General features: G+C 46.9%; 1 protein-coding gene across 6 annotated transcripts in view; it reads right to left on the reverse strand.

Moving 5' to 3' along the window:
- trappc9 (trafficking protein particle complex subunit 9) overlaps positions 1-20,583 on the reverse strand; it is a 202,612-nt gene that overhangs the window by 146,290 nt on the left and 35,739 nt on the right. For all 6 annotated transcript variants that reach the window (XM_035521889.2, XM_081712791.1, XM_035521888.2 and 3 more), the window contains 2 exons: positions 14,941-15,067; positions 9,728-9,870 (listed from right to left, as the gene is read on the reverse strand). In XM_035521889.2, the coding sequence (XP_035377782.1) occupies positions 9,728-9,870; positions 14,941-15,067 (270 nt within the window). The remainder of the gene's footprint in view (positions 1-9,727; positions 9,871-14,940; positions 15,068-20,583) is intronic.

Consider the following 20,583-nt stretch of genomic DNA (forward strand, 5'->3'; position numbering starts at 1 on the left):
CACATACTTTAAGCCCGAAAACACCTTCCTTTGGTCCCATGTTCTTAATATCATGATACTGACCTTTTTTTAAAAATACTGAATATATCGATAAACGTGACATATTGCCCCTCCGTTGGTGGAGCAGATCGAATATCAGAAACTGGGCCAAAACAGAACAACTGCATGGGAGGGCACAGAGACTATTACAGCACGCTGACCAAGACGAGTAGATGGAGCAGACTGCGTTGCTTTGAACACTCTCGAGGTCAGCACTGTGAAGCCCTAGAGGTTTCCGGGGGGCCCACCGGCACGGGCCCCTATGCCCCAGCACCTCTGTCTCGCAGGCAGGCGGGGCTGGCACTTCCCTGACCAGCCCTAGACAGGCACGCACACTTATCCCTTTTGCGATGTCGTTAAAATTTCACCTGGTCTTAAGCACAGCTTAAAATTCCATTAATGATTCAACGAACCGCATTAAGACATTACGGTTTTTGAAAAATGACGTTTCATGTTTCAGTCAGGTGCTCCACGGTTGGAGGGAGGGAGAGGGCCGAGGCTTGGAGCTCGCTCGCCGACGCTGGAACAACAGCTATGGGGCGGCGGGCTGCACGCTTTCATTAGTCTGACAGAGAAACCGACGCAATAGAGCAGTGCTCCAGGAAATGAAGCCCTGAAAGGTGTGTCGGGGTGGGGGTAAGAGAGTAGTAGAAGAGAAAGAAAGAAGAAAAGGATGAAGAAAAGAGGAGAGCAGCTTGAGAGACTGAGAGGAGAAGAGTTTAGACATGGTGCTAGAAGTAAGATGGAAATGGAGCGCGCTTGCGTGCGTGCGCGCGTGCTTGTGCGCGTGCGTGCTTGCGCGCGCGTTCATGTTGTCTGTGAGGTATTTCAGGGCTCCTCTCCCGGCTCCTTCAGCGAGGAGGCTGGGAGCTACACACTGTACACTGTTGGCTGTCTGAAGGACACACACACACACACACACACACAGTGACTCATGGCTGCAGATAGAGATACTCCACAAAAAACTTCTAGATATGAAATAAATAAATAAATAAATGGTGTTCTGGACTGACGTGGCTGTGTCAAACGTGGCGTGTCATGGGGGGGATTGTTACATGCACAAGCATCCCTACCCCCGCAGATCCACGTGTCTATAGCAGAGCAGAGTGCTTCCCCAAGCTGACGGCGCCTGTGTCCGTCTGTAGCTGCTGAGGCTGGACGAGCCGCACTTGCACTGGCACGCACACACACACACACACACACACACACACACACACACACACACACAAAGGCAGGCAGAAAGACAACCAAAGGAGAATTCTCACTCTCATACAGACACACTATACATACCCACGTGCTGCTCACTCAGGCACTAGGAGGGTGTGTTGTGTTGTACCCTTCCAGCAGACCTACAGGCTCTCTATACGGTTCAGTATGAAGGTCAGAACGGTTCCTGCAAACCTGCTATCGGGGTGGGGGGGACCAGCGAGGAGTGGGGGGGAGGAGTGAGAGAAGGGGCGAGGCATGGTGTGTGGGAGAGGGGCGGGGCAGGAGCAGAGCCAATGCCTGGGCGTCGGCGTCTTTGCGGATGCAGGCTCTCCATGCTGGAAACAAGTGTGACGGTATATTCAATTGTGTGTGTGTGTGTGTGTGTGTGTAATTATATATATTTAAAAAAAATAAAATATATATAAATAAAATAATCAATATAGCTACACAAATGTGTGTATGTGTGTGTGTGTGTGTGTGTGTAAGCACAGTGAGGTCACCCGTGTGTGTGTGTGTGTGTGTGTGTGTGTGTGTGTGTTTTTGTGAGAAGGAGCACATAAGTATGTCTGAGTATGTTTCTTCACAGCATGGGCTCTATTGTCTCAAAAACAACAACAACAACAACAACCACCTACTAATTTACCATGAGACAACCATAATCTTAATCCTAACCCCAACCAAAACCATAATCCAAACCCTATATCCCATAAAACTAAGACATAACTCTAATCCAACACTTTATTTTAACACCAAGATAGACCCACTAAGACAGACCCAGAAGATACAAGGATTAAAACTTGTGAAACTTCTAAACCGTAGCAATAAAAATGCCTCATACGCAATACAAGTAAAAAAGTAATATCAGACCATAACACAAACACACACACACACACACACACACACACACACACACACACAGACCGCATGAAAGAAGTGTAAAGAGACTCAGAACCATCATCCGTGTCTCAAAACACCTAGACTACAGGGAAATAAAAGTTTAAAGTAGAGCCTTGCCTATGCGATTAATAAGGGTGTTCTGGCTCAAGCAGAAGGGTCTAAAGTTTACTGCTATTTGCTTTAAAAACACACCAAGGGCTTCAGTAATCCTGGCCCGGGGAGTTAAAAATGTTCTGTTTCATTCCGAGCATCTAAATTGCACAAACAGCAGCCATCATGCTGAGAGAAGTCTCATCTGGGGGTTAACCGGGTTTACCGAGGCCATCAGCTGGCTGCGTCCGTCAGGCTCACTCCATAAGCAGGGCCAGCGAGCGCGCCGCAGAGACAGACTCAGAGGACAGGAGCTCAGTCAGAGAATGCTAACAGGTTCATAAAGCCAGACTCTGTTTCACAGGCAAAACCTCTCCACGGGCAGAGGAGCAATACTCCTAGAATGAGACGGAAATTAAACAGGTTTAAAGACGCAGACACATGCAGTCGCACACACGCGGGCACACACACCCACAGACCTTAGCTGGAGGCGGTGGAAATAAATGCTCTTACTGTGCGCAACGTACAGCATTTTTCAATTAATACGCGTTAGGGACAGACGTTAATAAAGTAGTACATTCAATACTGTTCCATTTGGTTTGTAGTATTTTCTGTAGTATTCGGTTTCTGTTAGCCTTCGCTGCTATTCGTAAGGGAAACACACAAATGTTTGAAATGATAGTCCTGAATAAATAAAACTGAACTGAATCTCTTTCCCAAGGTGTCACATACTACAGCGCTCTAATAAGCAAGACACAAGCAACAGTAACCAACGGAGACCCCACTCCGCCCGCCCCCAAGACAGCCGCGTCCCAGCCTGAGGAGAACGAGCCACATATGCAAGGTAGAAAAGAAAACAAACATTTTGATAAAAGTGTCCTAATCTTAAAACATACAACACCCCCCACCCCAGCCTACAGACACATACAATAATTTAGTGGCTGACAGAACAAACATTAGCTGCCTCTGTCTACCTCCGTCATTCTCATACTCTCCCCAAAGCCCCTCTGTGTGTGTGTGTGTGTGTGTGTGTGTGTGTGTGTGTGTATATGTGTGTGTGTGTGTGTGTGTATGTGTGTGTGTGTGTGTGTGTGTGTGTGTGTGTGTGTGTGTGTGTGTATGTGTGTGTGTGTGTGTGTGTGCTTGCATTTGTTTGCACGTAAGTAACTCAAAGTCATAAACGGCACCTCTCCTGTTTCCATCAGACCAGGCCGCAGCAGAGACCGCCAGTCTTTAAAAAGGCTCTAAGCAATTCTAGGAGCAGCCATCCCGCCTCGGACAGAGCGCTGGCACTCGTGCTCCACAGCCAGCATCAATCCTGTTTACGGAACATGACAGAAGGAGAAAAGCAGCGCAGCGCACGGAATATCAAAGCACGGGAAACAGTCGCTTCTCCGGCGGCCCTGTAGTCGTGTGACCGGGCAGAAGGGTGGGGGGGGTGGGGGAGAATCTGCAGAGAAGACAGAGAAAGAATGAGGAAGAATGAGTGAAAAGGAAGAAAAAACTAAACCAAAACAGTGGACATTTGAAGGTAGAGAAATCAGCAAAGCCAAGAGGTTAAGTGCCAAGTGCCGCACGGCCTCCTATGGAGAAATGGAGAAACAGATTGGGGGGGATAGATGGGGAGAGAAAGAGTGAGATTTCATCCATCCAAAAGTACCACAGAGTAAAAGAACGTCAAGACCGCAAAAGCAGGAAAAAAAGAACATTCCGAAAGGGCCGGAAAGGAGAGAGTGCCCCATGTTACAGCGTTAACCAAGCAAACACCAAACCCGCACAACATCCCTCAGCTGTCTGTTAGCTTCTAGTCTTCATGAAAGAGGTGAGGTGTGAGTCAGGGGTTCGGTCTCCTGCAGATACAGGAGAACATTGTAAAGACTAACCTGCCATGGGGGTTTACTGGTAATGTAGTGGGTAACAATTCTGCCTCCCCTGTGGGGGAGGCCGTGGGTAAGACTTCTAATAAGTCTCTGTAACATACTTGAAATTGTACTGCCCAGTGTGTGAGTATGGAAGGAACTTTAAGAGTCCGTGATCATTGGGCCCTGTTCCGAAGGTGTGTGTGTGTGTGGGGGGGGGGGGGGTCGTATTAAATAATGGGAACCGATCGTTCTGACAGGAATACAAAGAGAATAGGAAATTCATTCTTACAGCAGAAAGTTTTTAAAAAATGTTTAATCTGACATATACTTTATGTCCACTTAACATCAGATCTGTAAAAAGCTTTTTAGGAGTGGGACTTGAAAGCTAACCTTCTCCGGCTGTGTGCTCTGCATTAAAAGGGTTTGGCACGGGGAACCGTAAGAAACAAGCAGAAGACATTTGGCAGTAATTGAAAAGTGAAGAGACACAGTAAGATAGACGAGCCTGGACGAGTGGATCGTTGAAGGAGCCTCGGCTGGAAGGAGGAGCCAAGTAGCAGTGCACTGGACCCTACCACTGGAACTGACAAACCTGTCTCACGATAACCCAGCACTGGCCTTCTTAAGTTCTGCGTGTGTGGTCGGACACTGTGGGTTTCTTTGGAGAATTTGTTTATTTAAAAAAAATAAAATAAAAAAAAAACCGCACAAATTCCGAAGGTCTTATATACCGAAAACGGCCAAAGCAGAAACAGCCCGTGTTAGTGCAATTAAAGTGTTTCTGACTTGGTGTACTGTAAGGGAAATGTTCAGGGGCAAAGCAGGGACGTCCTAGAAGCTTGCCAAGGGCAAGTGTGCCAGCCCTCGCTCATCAAAGCAAACTCGGTGGGAGGGTTTGTTTAATTCGGCCATCTAAGAGGGCTTTCCCTGGCCACTACTGAACACTACTTAATGTCTACGCACGGCACCGGCCTAACATCTGTGTCGTGGCAGGTTCCTGCCAATTCACACTTCTGAACCTGAAGGACAGTCCTGTTAACAATTTTGTGAAGTTCTGAATCGCCGGGTTTAAACAGTGAGGACGTTCAGACAAAAAGACTGGAAAAAGTTTACCGCAGGACCTGACGACAAAGGTCTGGATCTCCCATCGCCCCGACACACTGCTAACAGACAAACTCTGTGACCCGAGGGACCTTCACAGACAGACCACTGGGCATGTGAGAAACAATCCAGCGTTTCATTTCAACTTTGGGGGTGGACACCGCTCACACCAGCCAACCTAACACGTTTTAAGAGTAGTGTGAGCAAGAGTTATTATACACACATGCACACAGACAATGGGTATGTGGGAAACAGCCCAAGCTGTAAACCCAAGGAGCAAACTGTCCATCTGACAATGCAGAGTTCACAATTCATTAGACGTGCCACTTAAAACCGTGTCATGTTCTTAGCAGCTGGACAGAGAGCTAAAGCAGTTAGAAGAATGGTGTCAGCTGTTAGCAGCAGTGTTCGCGGTTTCAGATGATGGGTGCGAGGTATGAAGTCTAGATAGAGGCTACAGAACCATAAAGCCCACGCTAACAACATACACAGAGCGGTAAATTAACCCTCATGGAAAAAATGCAGAATTCTGGTAAACATCTGAGCAATCATCTGAGTAGCTGTTGCTAAAAAAAAAAAGCAACAATGAAGTATATGAATGTTAACAAGTTAATTTCATTCTGTTGTTAAACCAAAAACACATTCCCTGAGATAACAAGCAGTTAAAACAGTTTTATTAAAGTAAAAAAAAAAAAAGTGGTGCTGTCATTTCAAAATTCGTTTTCATTTTAGCCTGCTTTAATAGTTATTAATTTACATTTAGCTGATGCTTTTATCCGAAGCGACTCACAATTATGACTGAACACAACTTGAGCAATTGAGGATTAAGGCTCCTATCTCTGGCAAACTGGCGGTGGTGGGACTTGACCTGGCAACCTTCTGATTACTAGTCGAGCACCTTAACCACCGAGCTGCCAATGCCCCAAGCAGGACTGTTTGTGATGAGAGTCCTATGTAAGCTGATGACTACCCTTGTAGCACAGCTGCTCCCTCCTTTTCCTGTGAGCTGCCAGCGCCGTTATCCAGTCTATTAAAATATCATTTAAGCCATTTCATTTTCAGTCCTGCACATAATATAGCCTAATCCTATCTTGAAATGGGCTGCAGCAATTAATTTTAGACAGAACGCTGTTGCAGGCTTGTGGTTGGACAAGTCGAACATATCAGATGAAGTCTGATTGGCTATTGAAAATGCATTGCATGATACCATGGAAACAGCAGTGGATTTTTTTTGTTTGCTTGTTTTTTTTGTTTTCTGTAGTAGCAAGTTAGCAACCGTCTGTACTTTAGAGAAGGAAAACAGAAATGAAAATCATAAATACAGTTTCTTTATTAAACAGGAAACAATAAAGTGATATAAGCCAGCTACAGAGGCACAGAGCAGAGCTACACCCGCTGAAGTGAGCTCAGGAACGCCTGGGTGAGTAAAGTCAAAGGTCACGCATTTATATGCTACCTGCTCCGCCCAAAGTCAAGCGTCCTTGGAAATCCCTCAGAGGAGCCTATTCCTCACCAACACAGCCGGAGACAACGGGGGGAAATTACAACCAAAATCTATCCCAGCATGCCCTTGGTGCACCACATACTGATTCCTCATGGTGGTTCACTGAATGTGGCTTAATATGTTTGGGCACAGAGAGTTTGCCAGCAGTGTAAGGAAATCACTTTGTTTAGGTGTAGGTAAGATCATTCGTCTTGTGCATGAAAGGACGCTGAATATGGTCCTGATTGCTAACGAGGTTAGGCGAACATGCTGTGTACATCGGAGTTAAACATACAGTGTGCACGCAAACACACCCCGACACACACATAGCGGAGGCGCAGCTGAGGTAGGCATGTGTCTGTGTACATGTAAGTCACTTTGATAAAGGTCTTCTCTCCAGAGACATCTGGTGTGAGTGACTCAACCTGGTTCTCTGGCAGCAGGCTAAGAATCCCAGAATGCAGGCAGAATACACACACACACACACACACACACACACACACACACACACACACACACACACACACACAACACAAAGCGCGTGTGCAAATATCCATTGCCCACACACACACACACACACACACACACACACACACACACACACACACACACACACACACACACACACACACACACACACAGCATGCCTGTCAGAGAGGCACTATGTGTGTGTAGATAGCATGCCATTACCTGCTGCTGCTCTTCTGCTTCAGCCAAACTCTTACACACACCAACACACACACCCACCCATACATACATACACACACACACACCAAGGGCACATAAGCATGCACACGAGCCCAGAGTGTCAGAATGAGTGTGTGTCGCCAGCCCAGAGATCAGACACGTCAGCAGCCTGCCATCATTTCCCCAGACGAGTCGTCCCGAAGGACGGTCACAACGAGGCGATTCCTTCACGAGCATCGTGTGAGAGAGAGAAGGCCCCGGTCACCCACCCACACACACTACGCTCCGACCAACACAATCCAATGCGAGGCAGCGCATCCCTTTATTTGGTGGCTCTGCGGACAGACACCGTGGGTTTGTGTAAAGGGGTTAAACTGGAGCGGCGAATCAGGCCAGGCTGACAGAAAGTCACTGCTTCACTCCGTTCTCATGATTAAAACACGAAGGATTTTAGTGGTCGCCGCTAGGCAAGGAAGCCTTCCGCGCGTGGAATTATGAGAAAGGACCAAAAACTTCGAGTGCAAAAAAGAAACATTATATATATCTCCAAAACTAGTAAAATACAGTTTCCAGAGAAACAAAATGTTTCGGATAGAGGTTCTTCATCAGCTGTGCAAGAAAAGTGCTTCTGAAAATAAACATGCAAAAAGAAACATTTTGCCACAGCTGCCCACATCTCAAGAGCGCCACCTTCACCTGCCAAGCTGAATCCAGCTGAACACCTCCCTCTGCCGGAGACTCTCGACCAACCTGGACTCCGTGCTGCTTGCTAGAGCCTCACAGCCTGGAACTGCTTGCGTTAAGTGTTAAGGCTGGAAGGCCCAGCACTCAACACCGCGGTCTGCTCGGAGTTTTCATGCACTTCCGGGTTGTCCGACCGAGGGCGAGACGCGTTGTTGCTCTGGGTCACGCAGCGAGCCACGCCTTTTTGCTGCTGGAGCAGACACGCGCGTTCCACCGTCACGTCCAGCCGCGCCAACGCCACGATGTCAGCGCGCTCCGAGCCGTTAACACGAGACCGTGTCATCGGCACCAGAAGGTGTTCGAACGTCTCAAAAGTCGAGTGGCCGCACGTCACAGCATGTCGACCGGAACGCTAACTACAGAAAAAAAACACTCAAAATCACCGATGATATCACTGATGATCAAACAGAAGCCAAGACAGCGGAGTTAAAACTGCACAGTTTACTGCTTTTGTTTTGTCTGCTTTGACAAGATTATGAGTGAGCAAAGGCGAAAATACGAAGCTCTTTCCTCATAAGCTTACATTCTGAGTCAGCCAGCAAATGCACTGATCACACAAATGATCTCTTTTTGAGAGTGTGATTGAGAGAGTTTCAGCTATCAATAAACAGGTCAGTGCCGTGAATTCTGTTGAGAACGTGTCTGTGTCTGCTCAGAGCACGCATCAGTCATGACAGCCACACCAGCGAGGCTTCATAGTCGCCTCAGGGCTCGCTGCGACCTACGTAAAGCTCAGACGCTGCTCGCCGACATATCCGTCCGCGTCAAGCGCAGACACTCTGCGTTTCCTGTCTCTCGAGCCTGCCGGACGCAGCGCACAGAAACTGGAGCGCGGTCACAGCCCCGCGGACAAACGGCAGCGCGTCCGCAGAGCAGGGACTCCCCCATCTCCAGCCGCGGGGGGGCGGGGTCAAGGAGCTTGCAGCTGACTGTCAGACGGCTTCATTCTTCTGTGTGCGCGCTCGCTCGCACACACACACACACACACACACACACACGCACGCCCATGAGGCCCCCCCAGCAGAGCACGATGACACAGGTTGAAGACTGCCCAACGGCGTTAGCGACACCCAGTTCAGAGGCGGTACGGCAAGCGGAGAGGAACTTCAAGAGGAACCACCGATGAACCTCCCTGGTACGCTGGCTAATTCCTGACGGGTGGTAAGCAGTCCGGCTTGAGCCTCCTGCCCAGACGGGACCGTGTGGAGTGAACCACCCAGCAGTAACAAGCCGATGCGGATCAGAGGTGCCCCCTCTCCCAACCTGAAGCACCTTCTCGGGTGGTTCCAGCTTCCTGGATTAGACAGCGCTCAGATGAATCAATCACAGTCGAGACAGCAGACGCCAGCAGAGGGTCTACAGCCCGTGCCACACCTGTGGTCACGTTAACTCGCCAGCCTCTGAAGTCAGAGGGCCGGACACGATGGTTGGCGCACGCAGGCTGAGCTCAGACTATAAGGTAGTAAGGAACCTGCAGATCTGGCTTTGGTGCTACAAACACACATTCAAACAATGCTAGCGATGCAGCGCTTGGCTCAATTAGCGCTCCAGTGCCAACGCTTCTGGAACATGGCATCCCTATTAATAGGTTGTAATGTGGGGGGGGCCAACGCACCGATCTTCGTGCTGCGGTCGTCTCCTCTGTGCATGCTTATGGGAGAGTAGATGAAGGGGCTGGCAGAGGTCACGCCCTGACCCGTGAGACCCTTCACCTTATGGGGCCGGAGGCTAGCAGGCAGGTTCAGGAGAGACACAGACCTGCAGCGGGTGGGAGAGAGAGAGGGAGCGAGAGAGAGAGAGAGAGAGAGAGAAAGTGAATAAAAATCTAATGTTCCAACTATTCAAATGCACAACATCTTCAGACCACAGCAAAATATTTTTATTAGATTGGACAATGCACCTTCCTGCAGAATCTGAAACCACCCGCAAACTTCAGTCCTCTCGTCATCTCCCCGCACGCTCGCACGCACGCACACTCGCACGCACGCACGCACGCAACACAATCTCTTGCAGGATGAGCGCAGTGCTGTTTGTGCAGCTCAAGCCTCGTCAGTCTGAGTCTGACCCTCCCCTTCGAGACAGTGATTGATGTTGGCTTTCGTTTTTGTATGCGCACGTGTGTGTGTGTGTGTGTGTGTGTGTGTGTTTCAGCGATTCCCCACAATGCATGAGGACAGCATGGCCTCTGGCACTAACACACAGAGGAGCTGGGTTTAAAGCACTGAAAAAAATTGCTGATTCCACAGCGATGTCTGACTCTGAACTCAAACGCCAAGTCACAGGTGAGCAAGACGGACAGGCATTTTGCCTGATCTGACAGTACACACTCGATTGTGTGTGTGCGTGTGAGCGAGCGAGTGAATGAGACAGAACAGCTAGCAACTGGACTACATACGTGTCGGTCTTACTAATGACAGTGTGCTTATACGAGTCACACAGTCAATGTCAACGTGTGCTGAGAAATGTAGACTTGGAACTGGAACTGGAACAGGCTACTCCAACCATCACTGTCAGTGTCTGACTGCAAGTGCTTTCGAGCTCAAAATGCTCCCACTCACACACACACACACTCTCAGTCTCTCACTCCTGCTTTCACATAATCTCAACTTTAATTTTACTCTCAGCGACGTTAACTCATTAAAGCATATGACTTAAAGCATAAAACGTTGTTTTTTTTTTTATTTATTAAAACTTGCATCGCCACAATGATATTTACACAATGACGTGACCGAAATGCAATTCATCGCGTACAGGGCAAAGCTTTTCTCGGAGCACCTGAGGACAGTGCATTAATAGTATGGCACGCACACAGGAAAACTGTCCAAAACACCTCCCTCCCGGAGTGGGCGATGCGACTCTGGAGCAGCTGCAGATCTGAAAGTGATTGACCAGGGATGCTATGAGATGGAGATGCAGATTTAAGGACCTCCATCGGTGTCTTCATATGTTCAGAAGCCTAAATTGGGTACAGGCACTACTGACATAACAGCGCCGGTCAGGTGAGACAAGCCCAGTAATGGTGACATTTATTTTCCCTAACAAGACAAGGATTTCTTGAACAGCGAGAGAGCGCGATAATTCATTGAAAGTAATTTCACAAGCGCTGTCTCAATCAAACCACCACGCAAAGGATGCTCGTTCATTTTAAGGACGGAGTGGGTGGAGGGGGGAGAGAGAGAGAGAGAGAGAGAGAGAGAGAGAGAGAGAGAGAGAGAGGGGGGCTCCAAGGACATGAAGACAAGAAGGAACAAAGAAGACTTGCGCACGCCTCCATCAGGCGATCCTCAAATCAAACACTCCTCCACAGAGAAAGGAGAAAAGGAGGGAACGTTTCGACATGTCCAGAGGACAGCGCACTGGCCTCAAAGCAGGAGAATGAAGGAAAACTCAAACATCCGTCAAACACCGCTACTTAGTAGAGAAATAGTGCAGTTTTGAAACAATATTAGTTTATATAAGCCTAGATCTGACTGTTGGATTTGTGGAGGATAGAGTCTGGATTTGAAGTGTTTCTATTTGTCACATAATTACAGAGATGAACAGCAAAATGTGCACAAAGTACACAAAATGATAACGTTTCAGTCCACCTGAGAATCCCATAGCGAAATCACATTCTCGTAACGGAGATCCGCACAAACAATTAATAGCTTTTGCACAGAGAACGGGATATACTGGCATAAACGGACAATACAATCAAATCAGAGAAGTCATGTCTAAGTCTCCATTTAAGGCACTAGGGTCTAGCACTTTATGGTAGACATAAAAAAAGCATTCGCACCAAAGTAAAATCTGACCCACATCATTACCGTGACTATAAGGAATCATCACATCAGCGCCACAGACTGCCAAACCCTAGACGGAATGGCTGCTATCCGCAAGGTCCCTTGCTAAGGCTGATCTAGGATCAGCTTGGCAGACAGTTTTTATGGCCATTGATTCTACATCCGAGTTGTCAACTTTTTCCCGCCACATGCTGGATGTTTAGCCAACGCAAGCAGGTAGAGAACTGGTTTGGTTTCACTTCTCACTACAGCTGGTAAACACATTGACGTTTCTCCAGTTGTGGACACGCAGCACAGACTCGGCAAGGAAAGGGAGCCGTGATGTTGTCTGTGTCCCCTGGTGGATGGCGTCAACGTGTGGGTCGGTGTGGACCAGCGTGTTTCCAATGATTTTGCTCTAAAAATAACAAAGTGGAAGAGAGTTACTATCTCCTTATCCATATCGGAAAGAGATAAAACGTTCTAATGGCTAACACTGAAGTTTTTGTCTCTTCTAAGGAGATCAGAGGAGGATCCTTACAGAGGGATGCAGTCTCTACATCGTACTGGGGGATTTAGAAGTGTTTTAAGTATAATAGCAGCTACTGTTTTATTTGTTGGATGATTAGGTGGCACCGAGGGAATTCTTGTAGTCTTAACAGTAGATTGTTTATAGGCTAGTTCGTCCGCTCTCTGAACAGGTAAAACGCGAACAAAGGCTTCATCTAGGACTTCCTAGGAAAGGAAATGACATATTTCTGAAGGAGGTCTTGATTCTCACTGCAAGTGTGCTTAAGTCTCAATAGCAATGGGTAAGAGAAGAAATTTTCCAGGCCTTAGAATGTGAAGAGTTTTAGTGCAAATAGGAAAGAGTCTGCAGTAGAACAGACTGAGGTATTTAAACCAGAGTTTTCATACTTGCTGGGCGGGACTTGGAGAAAGAAGGAATTGACAGTTGGCGCTCTTCAAATGTGTATGTAGCAGTTTCAACATTGTCATCAGTGTATCTCAGAAATACTAAGGGTACAGAAGAAAAAAAAAAAAAAAATCCAACAAAAGGTGCTTGTTTTTGATGTCCCCATTATTACTCACACCAAGTCATCTTTGCAAGTTTTATCTGGAGTGAAAACTGAAGCAGTTTAGAGTTAATACAAGTTCCAACACTCAAGAGAATATCTGCGCGAGGTTTCTTCTCAGGACACACATCAAGAAAATGCTTTCAAGCCCTCAAACCATCTTGGTTAGGGATGACTGTGTATAAACTTTCAGCATCCATTAATAGAAGAGGCAATTGGTAGGTAGCATTTGTTCTTTCTGGCCCTCAAGGACTTGAAGAAAATATGAAAGAGTCTAATTTATGTAGTTAGGTAAGAAGTGAACACTTTGCTAAAAAATGTCAAGATTGGGATATAATGGCTGCAGGGCAGGAACAAGCAGTTACAGTAGGACATCCAGAACTGTCTTCCTTATGAATTTTTGGGAGAAAATAGAAACAGCTAAAGTGTCTTGAACGCACACACGCACGCACGCCCGCCCGCACACACACGCACAGACTGAAGGATAGCTCAGAGGCACTAATCATGGAAGCATAAGATCAAGCACTAAGCGCTAAGTGAATGGAAGCAAGGTTGAGTCACTCCAGAGAAGACCCAAGATGCAGACTGTGCTAAGGAGCCCGTGATGCTGGCACGGCCCGTAAACACTGAGAGGCAACCAAGTCCAAATGGGAGGAAGCGCAGAGACCACAATATGCAGAGAACAGATCCCAGGAATGATGACATCAATCTCAGTGCAGAAGAGCGCAATCTTACAGCAAAATGTACTGTACTGCACCCTCAAACCTCTTGGCCATGTGTGAGGTAAAAGACACGGCACCCACTTGAAGGGTGAAGTATATATTGCATATAAAATAAACTCTCTGCTCGCCCTGTGGGCGGTCTCCTCTTCCTTCAAGCTCAGATCCTCTTCAAGAGGTCTGGGAGCTTGAGAGTCCAGAATAGTACTTTGGTTTTTCCCAGGACTGGACTCTTCTGGATGGAGTCTTCTGGGTAGTCTGGGATCTACTGGAACCATTCTCCCAGTTTGGGATTCATTAGTTCTCTGATTACTACTGTTGCCTTCACCTTCCAGTATATATGCACATTTTGAACCAGTGTAGCTAGATTATATTATTATATATATTTAAAAAATAAAATATATCTAAATAAAATAATCTACATAGCTACAGAAGAGTGAGTATGTGTGTGTGTGTGTGTGTGTGTGTGTGAGCACAGTGGGGTCACCTGTGTGTGTGTGTGTGTGTGAGAGAGAGAGAGAGAGCACAGTGGGGTCACCTGTGTGTGTGAGCACAGGCGCTCATACAAGTTCAGCCGTGTCTCTGGGCGTCTGGGTGAGCGTGCATCACAGGCATGATAAAGCAAACCCTGTGCTGATCTACCAGGGCTCCTGCCACTGCTGCAAACATCTTCCTCCCACAGCACCAATGTCGTTTGTGTACTGGGGAGTGTATTTATTTCGTTTATTTAAAACTGGCTTGCTGTCAGGCACATTACTTGTCAAGCAAAAGGAAGGAACACCTTGACATCCTGTAGCATTTCTCCCCAATGCAGTAAAAGAAAAATGCCCCGCTGCCCCAGCTGGAGGTCTGCATGTCCTGGCATCAGTACAGGTTTATTGTTGATTTGGTGTTTTTTTCAGTCCATTTGTTTGTTTTAACAAATTTTCTTTTTAGTATTGTACAATTTTCTAATAAGTGTACAATTAAAAATTCTGATGTAACTCAGACAGAACATTTATTCTAATGGTTTAGTTTAGGAGCAGCAGACCTGATTCAACTTGCAGGAGCCAGTTCTGCAGAGGCCTTTTATAAGGGTCCTGTTCTGGAAGGGCCTTTTTCAAGATGCTGTTTTAGAACTGATTGCTTTTTTCAATACTCCCCTAAATACTGCTTTTTTAGACCTTTTTAAAAAAAAAATCTCCAGAACTCTTAGCCGCCCACATGCCTGATCCGCACGTGCTCCCTGATTCACGGTAGGGGGTGATTAAGGGCAGAGGTGGTCCCACTCACCTGACAATGGGCAGTTTGGTGAAGGGCACGGGGGGCAATTGGAGGCCATCAGGCAGCGTGATGATGCTCATGCCCCCGGGGCACTTGGAGGTGTAGTTCTCCAGGCTCTGAGTCACCTCCTTCTTCTCTGTAAAGCAGATGAGGAAGAGTCAGGATCCACAAGCAAAGCACTGAACCACGCTGGAGCCCAACAAGCCCCCCACCTTAGAGAAAAATGAAAACACTGAAAATCACTTTAATTTTAACCAGCAGGCCCATGTTCAGGTTCAGCTCAGCCAGCTGGGTGGTATACCTGTCTCGCCACTGTGTCCATAAACACGCCCGTTTCAGTACAGTGTCCGTGAAGATGTTTACAGCCAGGACTTCAGAAGACCACGCACACTCAGCGCTTCCCCGGACGAGGACGAGGGCAAAGGGATGAAAGAGGGAAACGCAAGTCTAATAACCATCTGCGGATCCACACACCTTTCCTTCACTTTTCAAATATAGCTGATCTTGTGTGACCGTTACCACTCCCAGCCCGCCCCCTGGGACGGACCCCGCGGTCGCTCCCGACAGACTGAGCTTCGCATCCGTAGCAGAGGCAGAGAGAGCCGACGCACGCCTTCAGAAGCAGGCGGGAGCGCCGGGTTCCAGTGGGAAAATCGGGATCAAGCACAACGGTGGACACGGTATCGATTCTCATTTTGCGGAGATTAAAGATGAAACCGCAAGGACGCGCCGCAAGGACGGAGAGCTCTGTTGCCGGGCCTGGTGCAGGCAGAAGTAGCAAGGCCTTTAGGGGCAGCTCCATCAGATTAGATTAGATTAGATTAGATTAGTTTAGCTCTGCTAACACCTTTACCGCAGCAGAAACTCCGCCTGTCCCCAGGGTTCGGGAGCGGAGCGCAAGGCAGTCTAGAACTGCTTAGGTCAGCGCCATCATCAGCAGATCCACACAGCAACCCTGATCGTAAAACCTGTCATTTAGTTATCACGAGCACATTTACAGATTCACAGTTTAAAACTCAGAAAATGCAAAAAATCCACTTGGTAGATTTGTGTCATTTTAGGTCACTGAAGACAAGGAAAGAAGAATGCAAACCAGCAAAGCAATGACGTGCAAAAGAGAGAGAAAAAGAGAGAGAAAAAAAGAGAGAGAGAGAGGGAGAGAGGGAGAGAGGGGGCACAAGAGAGTGAAAGAAATAAAGAAACTTTCTTTCGAAGTGAGCTTGTGAGGAAGGTGAAAACAAGTTTACAGCATGCATCGACTCCATAATTAATCCAAACTAACTCAATCTCACACCATAATGTCCCCAAAGTCTGGCAGCTGGAACAAAAAATTGATGTCTTCTCAGAGTGTCTGAAACTACCCCACACTGGAAAGGTTATTTCTCTCCTACAGGCAGTAGCACAGAGACGCCATCATATTAAAACCATCTCAGTCGGTGCAGAGCAAGCTCTAGCAGAAGAGAGCAAGAGGTCATGGGGCCTTACAAACGCAGGCACGCATGTGTGTGTGTGTGTGTATAACTGCAAGACCACACAAATGCTTAAAGAACAAGGAAAATGTTCCATCTTTACTGTCCACTCGAGTTAGCAGAAGGATGTTTCAGAACGTTGAAGCTTGTGCACTCCAGTTAAGGGATCTTTACAGGTCACCAGAGGAAACGCTGTGATAAGTCATTACACAGAGCTTTACCAATCCCACTGTTAAAGCTCAGTAAGGAAAAACAAACCTCACAGCAAACAAAAGTGATTTGTATATACCCATAATGCACTTAGGAAATGACCAAAAAAAAAGGCACTTTTGTTCATTGTCCCTCTTGGTCACACCCACACACACCCACACCCACACACCCTAACCCACACCCACACATGACTTAATTAGCAATATCTTGCTGTTAGTCCATTTAGCGCAGCTCACCTGTTTTTCAGGCCCATCTTTCCTTCCCACTAGAAAACAATGGAAAACAAAAGCCACCCAATAATTGAGGTTCCGCCTTCGGGCTGGTATTTGTAGCCAAGGTGAACTCAATTAAAGAGAAGAAAGGAAAGTGTGTCTGCAACAAAGGACCCTTCAGCATTTGTGGAAGGAGCCCACACACTTGTACCCAAATACTTGTGCGGGGACTGCTCACAGTTAGCTACTGCTTTACTAAAACCACAGGAACCTACACTGGACTGAACACTGGAATACTACACTACACCGGACACTGGAGGGAACATCATCCTGTGGAAGCTTGTGAACTACTCACCCCTGCGCCCGCCCTACTGCACTCTGCCTACTGACCCCCACGCAGACTACTCACCCGCCCATACTCACCCCCGCACGAGCACCCCTTCACTCATGTGCCGCACTGAACCCCGATTAACCCCTGACAGTCACCCACCCTGAACACCTCCCCGCACTCACTCACAGACGTCCCGTTTGTGTTCCCTAAAACACAACGGCGCTCTCCCAGAACGATGCTGAGCCGAATTACTGTGGAGGATTAATGGGGCCATTCGTATGCAACAATTGCAATTTCTTTGACACGTTTTTAAGCAATACATCGTTCTTACATCGTTTGGGGGGGACGAACGACACTACTGAAGGCATTTACAGAGCGGCAGAATGTCCTGGAAGATTCTAAAATGATTTAACCGTCTTAGTGATGCCACTTTACTGAAACCCTGAGAGAAGAGAGGGAGGGGGTGCGTGATGGAACACGAGCGACTTCGCGAGCGAAGGATTGGAACCGTCAGCAACGATGCCGCGTCTGCTCGCATCGTCGCGAGGCCGGCTGACAGCGCAGCGACGGGTGTCAGAGCAAATTATGAATAATGTACCACGGAGCGGAAAGGAGGGGGAGGGGCAGCCGCGAGTCCACGGCCAATCGCACACAGCGCAGCAGGAACCGAGCCAGCGTTGCTGCATGGGGCCCAGAGCGCAGACCCGGCACCATTAGGCGACACGGGCCTGATGAGGGCTGGTAGGTACGGACATCCCAGAGTGGTCTTCTCCAACGGTGCCCGCTGCACACTTGGCACAGGTTTGACGGTTTCTACGGGAACAATCGGCATTCTAGAATCAAGTTAATTCAGTGGTAACGAGGTTTTTCAAAAAAACCACTTTACTCACTAACTCTTAAATCATCATCGTTGCAAATTATCTAAACATTGCAAAGCTGAGCAAAAGAGACTTTGGACACAGCAAATGTCCTACAGGACAAGGGACAGATAAGCCCTCGACTCCAAAACGTTTTTTGGAGCTGCAGAACAGCGCTCCAGAATTAAGTACCGCTGCACTGTAAGGTACCACTGCACTCTGGTCCGGACAACTGTTATTCTCAACACCGATCCATCTACATTCATTTGTGGAAAAGCATTTGATAGCAGTAACGAAGCACTTCTGTACAAGGGCGTCTGCCAAACGCTGTGAAGGTAAAGTGTTGTGAAAAACCCGCTCACAAGGTCCAGAGAGCCTGGAGCACAGCCATCCTCCACCGCTGTCAGCTCCGCACACGCCTTCCTCGCCCCGCGAGAGCCCCGGGCTCCACCTCCTGTCCTCTTTTTCTTCAACCAGCCAAACAGCTGCGTGCAAGGCCCTCAGCTCCCAGGCCTGTCCACTGTTCAAACATGGAATTCTCCCAGAGGTCTTCACCTTATTTCATATTTGACCCCCTTTTAAACAACATTTACGGGACCATTTCCAGGCAGGTTCCACAGTTTGTACATCCTTTTCACATTACTTAAATCATTTCTCCAACCTGATTCAAACCAACACCCCACAGCTCTACTAAACTCCTTATAGCTCAGCTGACAGAAACAAAAAGTCTCTCTGTCGAGACTCTTCTTCAGAAACCGTATTCATAGACAGGTTGGGTTTTTTTGTTGTTGTTTGTTTTTTGCCATTTTACTGCTTTTGAACTTCTGTGGTTTGCTCCCACCCCCAGACACCCAAACCTGCAAACCACAATTAAAAGAAAGGACCCGCTGTGGAGACTACAAAAATGTACGGTGCAGGAAAAAAAAGGTTAACTAAAAGGGTTTTTATTAAATATAGTCTTACTTTCTTAAAAGATTTGTTTTGAGGGAAATGAACATTGATATTATGATATTTATTTACAGTCATTGCTGAAATGGCAAAAATAGTGTGAAACACCTAAAAAACAACCAAAGCACATCTAACAAGCATCAGATGTGATTTTAGGAAAACTTTAATGCCAAAACTAAATATTCTAGTAACTTTAAAGCCAAAATTAAATAAATATTCATTTTTGTGGAAAGTTAACACCATATGTGATTTGAAAGGGTGTCCAAACACTTTTGGTGGGACAGTGTAGAAAGGGTCAGGATGGTTTCTTTGATGCAGACTAGCATTACTAATACAGCTGGTATTTGTGACAGTATGATTTTTACAAAGCTATTTCCAACGAACAGAATAGAATGGAGTCTTCTTAATAGGACTGAAGAACCCATTGAAAATATGCATAAAGGGTATCAAATGGTCATTTAAAAAAGATTTGAAAGACCAAATAACCAGAATAATAGCAACAATAACTTCAGGATCTGCATCAAGGTGTAGCAATTAGCCTGCAACACCATTACCTAGAATAGGAATTATTCTTACACTTGAGTGATACTTGAGTAATTGTAATCTCTCTCCCACTCTCTCTGAGTGAATTGGTGGGTCCTAGCCATAATGGCCGTGACTGTTATTTACACATGCACATCTGTGTGCTTGTGTGTGAGACTGTCTGTCTCTGTCTGTCTGTCTGTCTGTCTCTGTCTCTGTCTCTCTCTCTGTCTCTCTCTCTCTCTCCCTCTCTCTCTCTCTCTCTCTCTCTCTCTCTCTCTCTCTCTCTCTCTCTCTCTCTCTCTCTCTCTCCTAAATAAGTAGATAAGTGTAGGGGTGGGGAGAGAGAGGGAGAGAGAGAGGCAGAACACACATCAGGTTCCTCCATCTGAGCCCTCTGCTCATTTCCGACCTCCCCTTGTTTCGTGTGTGTGTGTGTGTGTGTGTGTGTGTGTGTGTGTGTGTAGTGCAGTATTTTTTTGCTGTAGGATTGCGCTCTTCTGGACTGAGATTGATGTCTTTATTCCTGTGATCTGTTGGAGTCTCTCCTCCAGTTTAGGGATCACAGCCTCAGGTGCCCCCAGCACCACTGGGACGACCTCGATGTTAACCCTCCACATTCTCTGCATTTCCTCTTTCAGTCCCTGCTGTTTTTCCAACTTCTCATATTCTTTCCTTTGGATGTTTCGGTCAGAGGGACTGACACCTATTACCACTGCTATTTTCTGCATCTTGCATATGTTCATATATATATATATATATATATATATATATATATATATATATATATATATATATATATATATATATATATATATATATATATATATATATATATATAAATAAATAAATGTGCGTGCGTAACAGAGAGAGAGAGAGAGAGGGGAGAAAAAACGAACAGTCTCACACACAAGCACACAGATGTGCATGTGTAAATAACAGTCACGGCCATTATGGCTAGGACCCACCAATTCACTCAGAGTGTACTAAAGATTTACTAAAAATACATTTATCCACATCGCAGAAGCCTGAACAGAGCTCTGCGTTGCAATTTACACTTCTTGTGTTCGCAGGAAATCGCTCAACTCTCCACAGAGTGTATG

Source organism: Electrophorus electricus, chromosome 4 (assembly GCF_041902795.1).
Source record: "Electrophorus electricus isolate QZ-2024a chromosome 4, ASM4190279v1, whole genome shotgun sequence".
Taxonomy (NCBI): Eukaryota; Metazoa; Chordata; class Actinopteri; order Gymnotiformes; family Gymnotidae; genus Electrophorus; species Electrophorus electricus.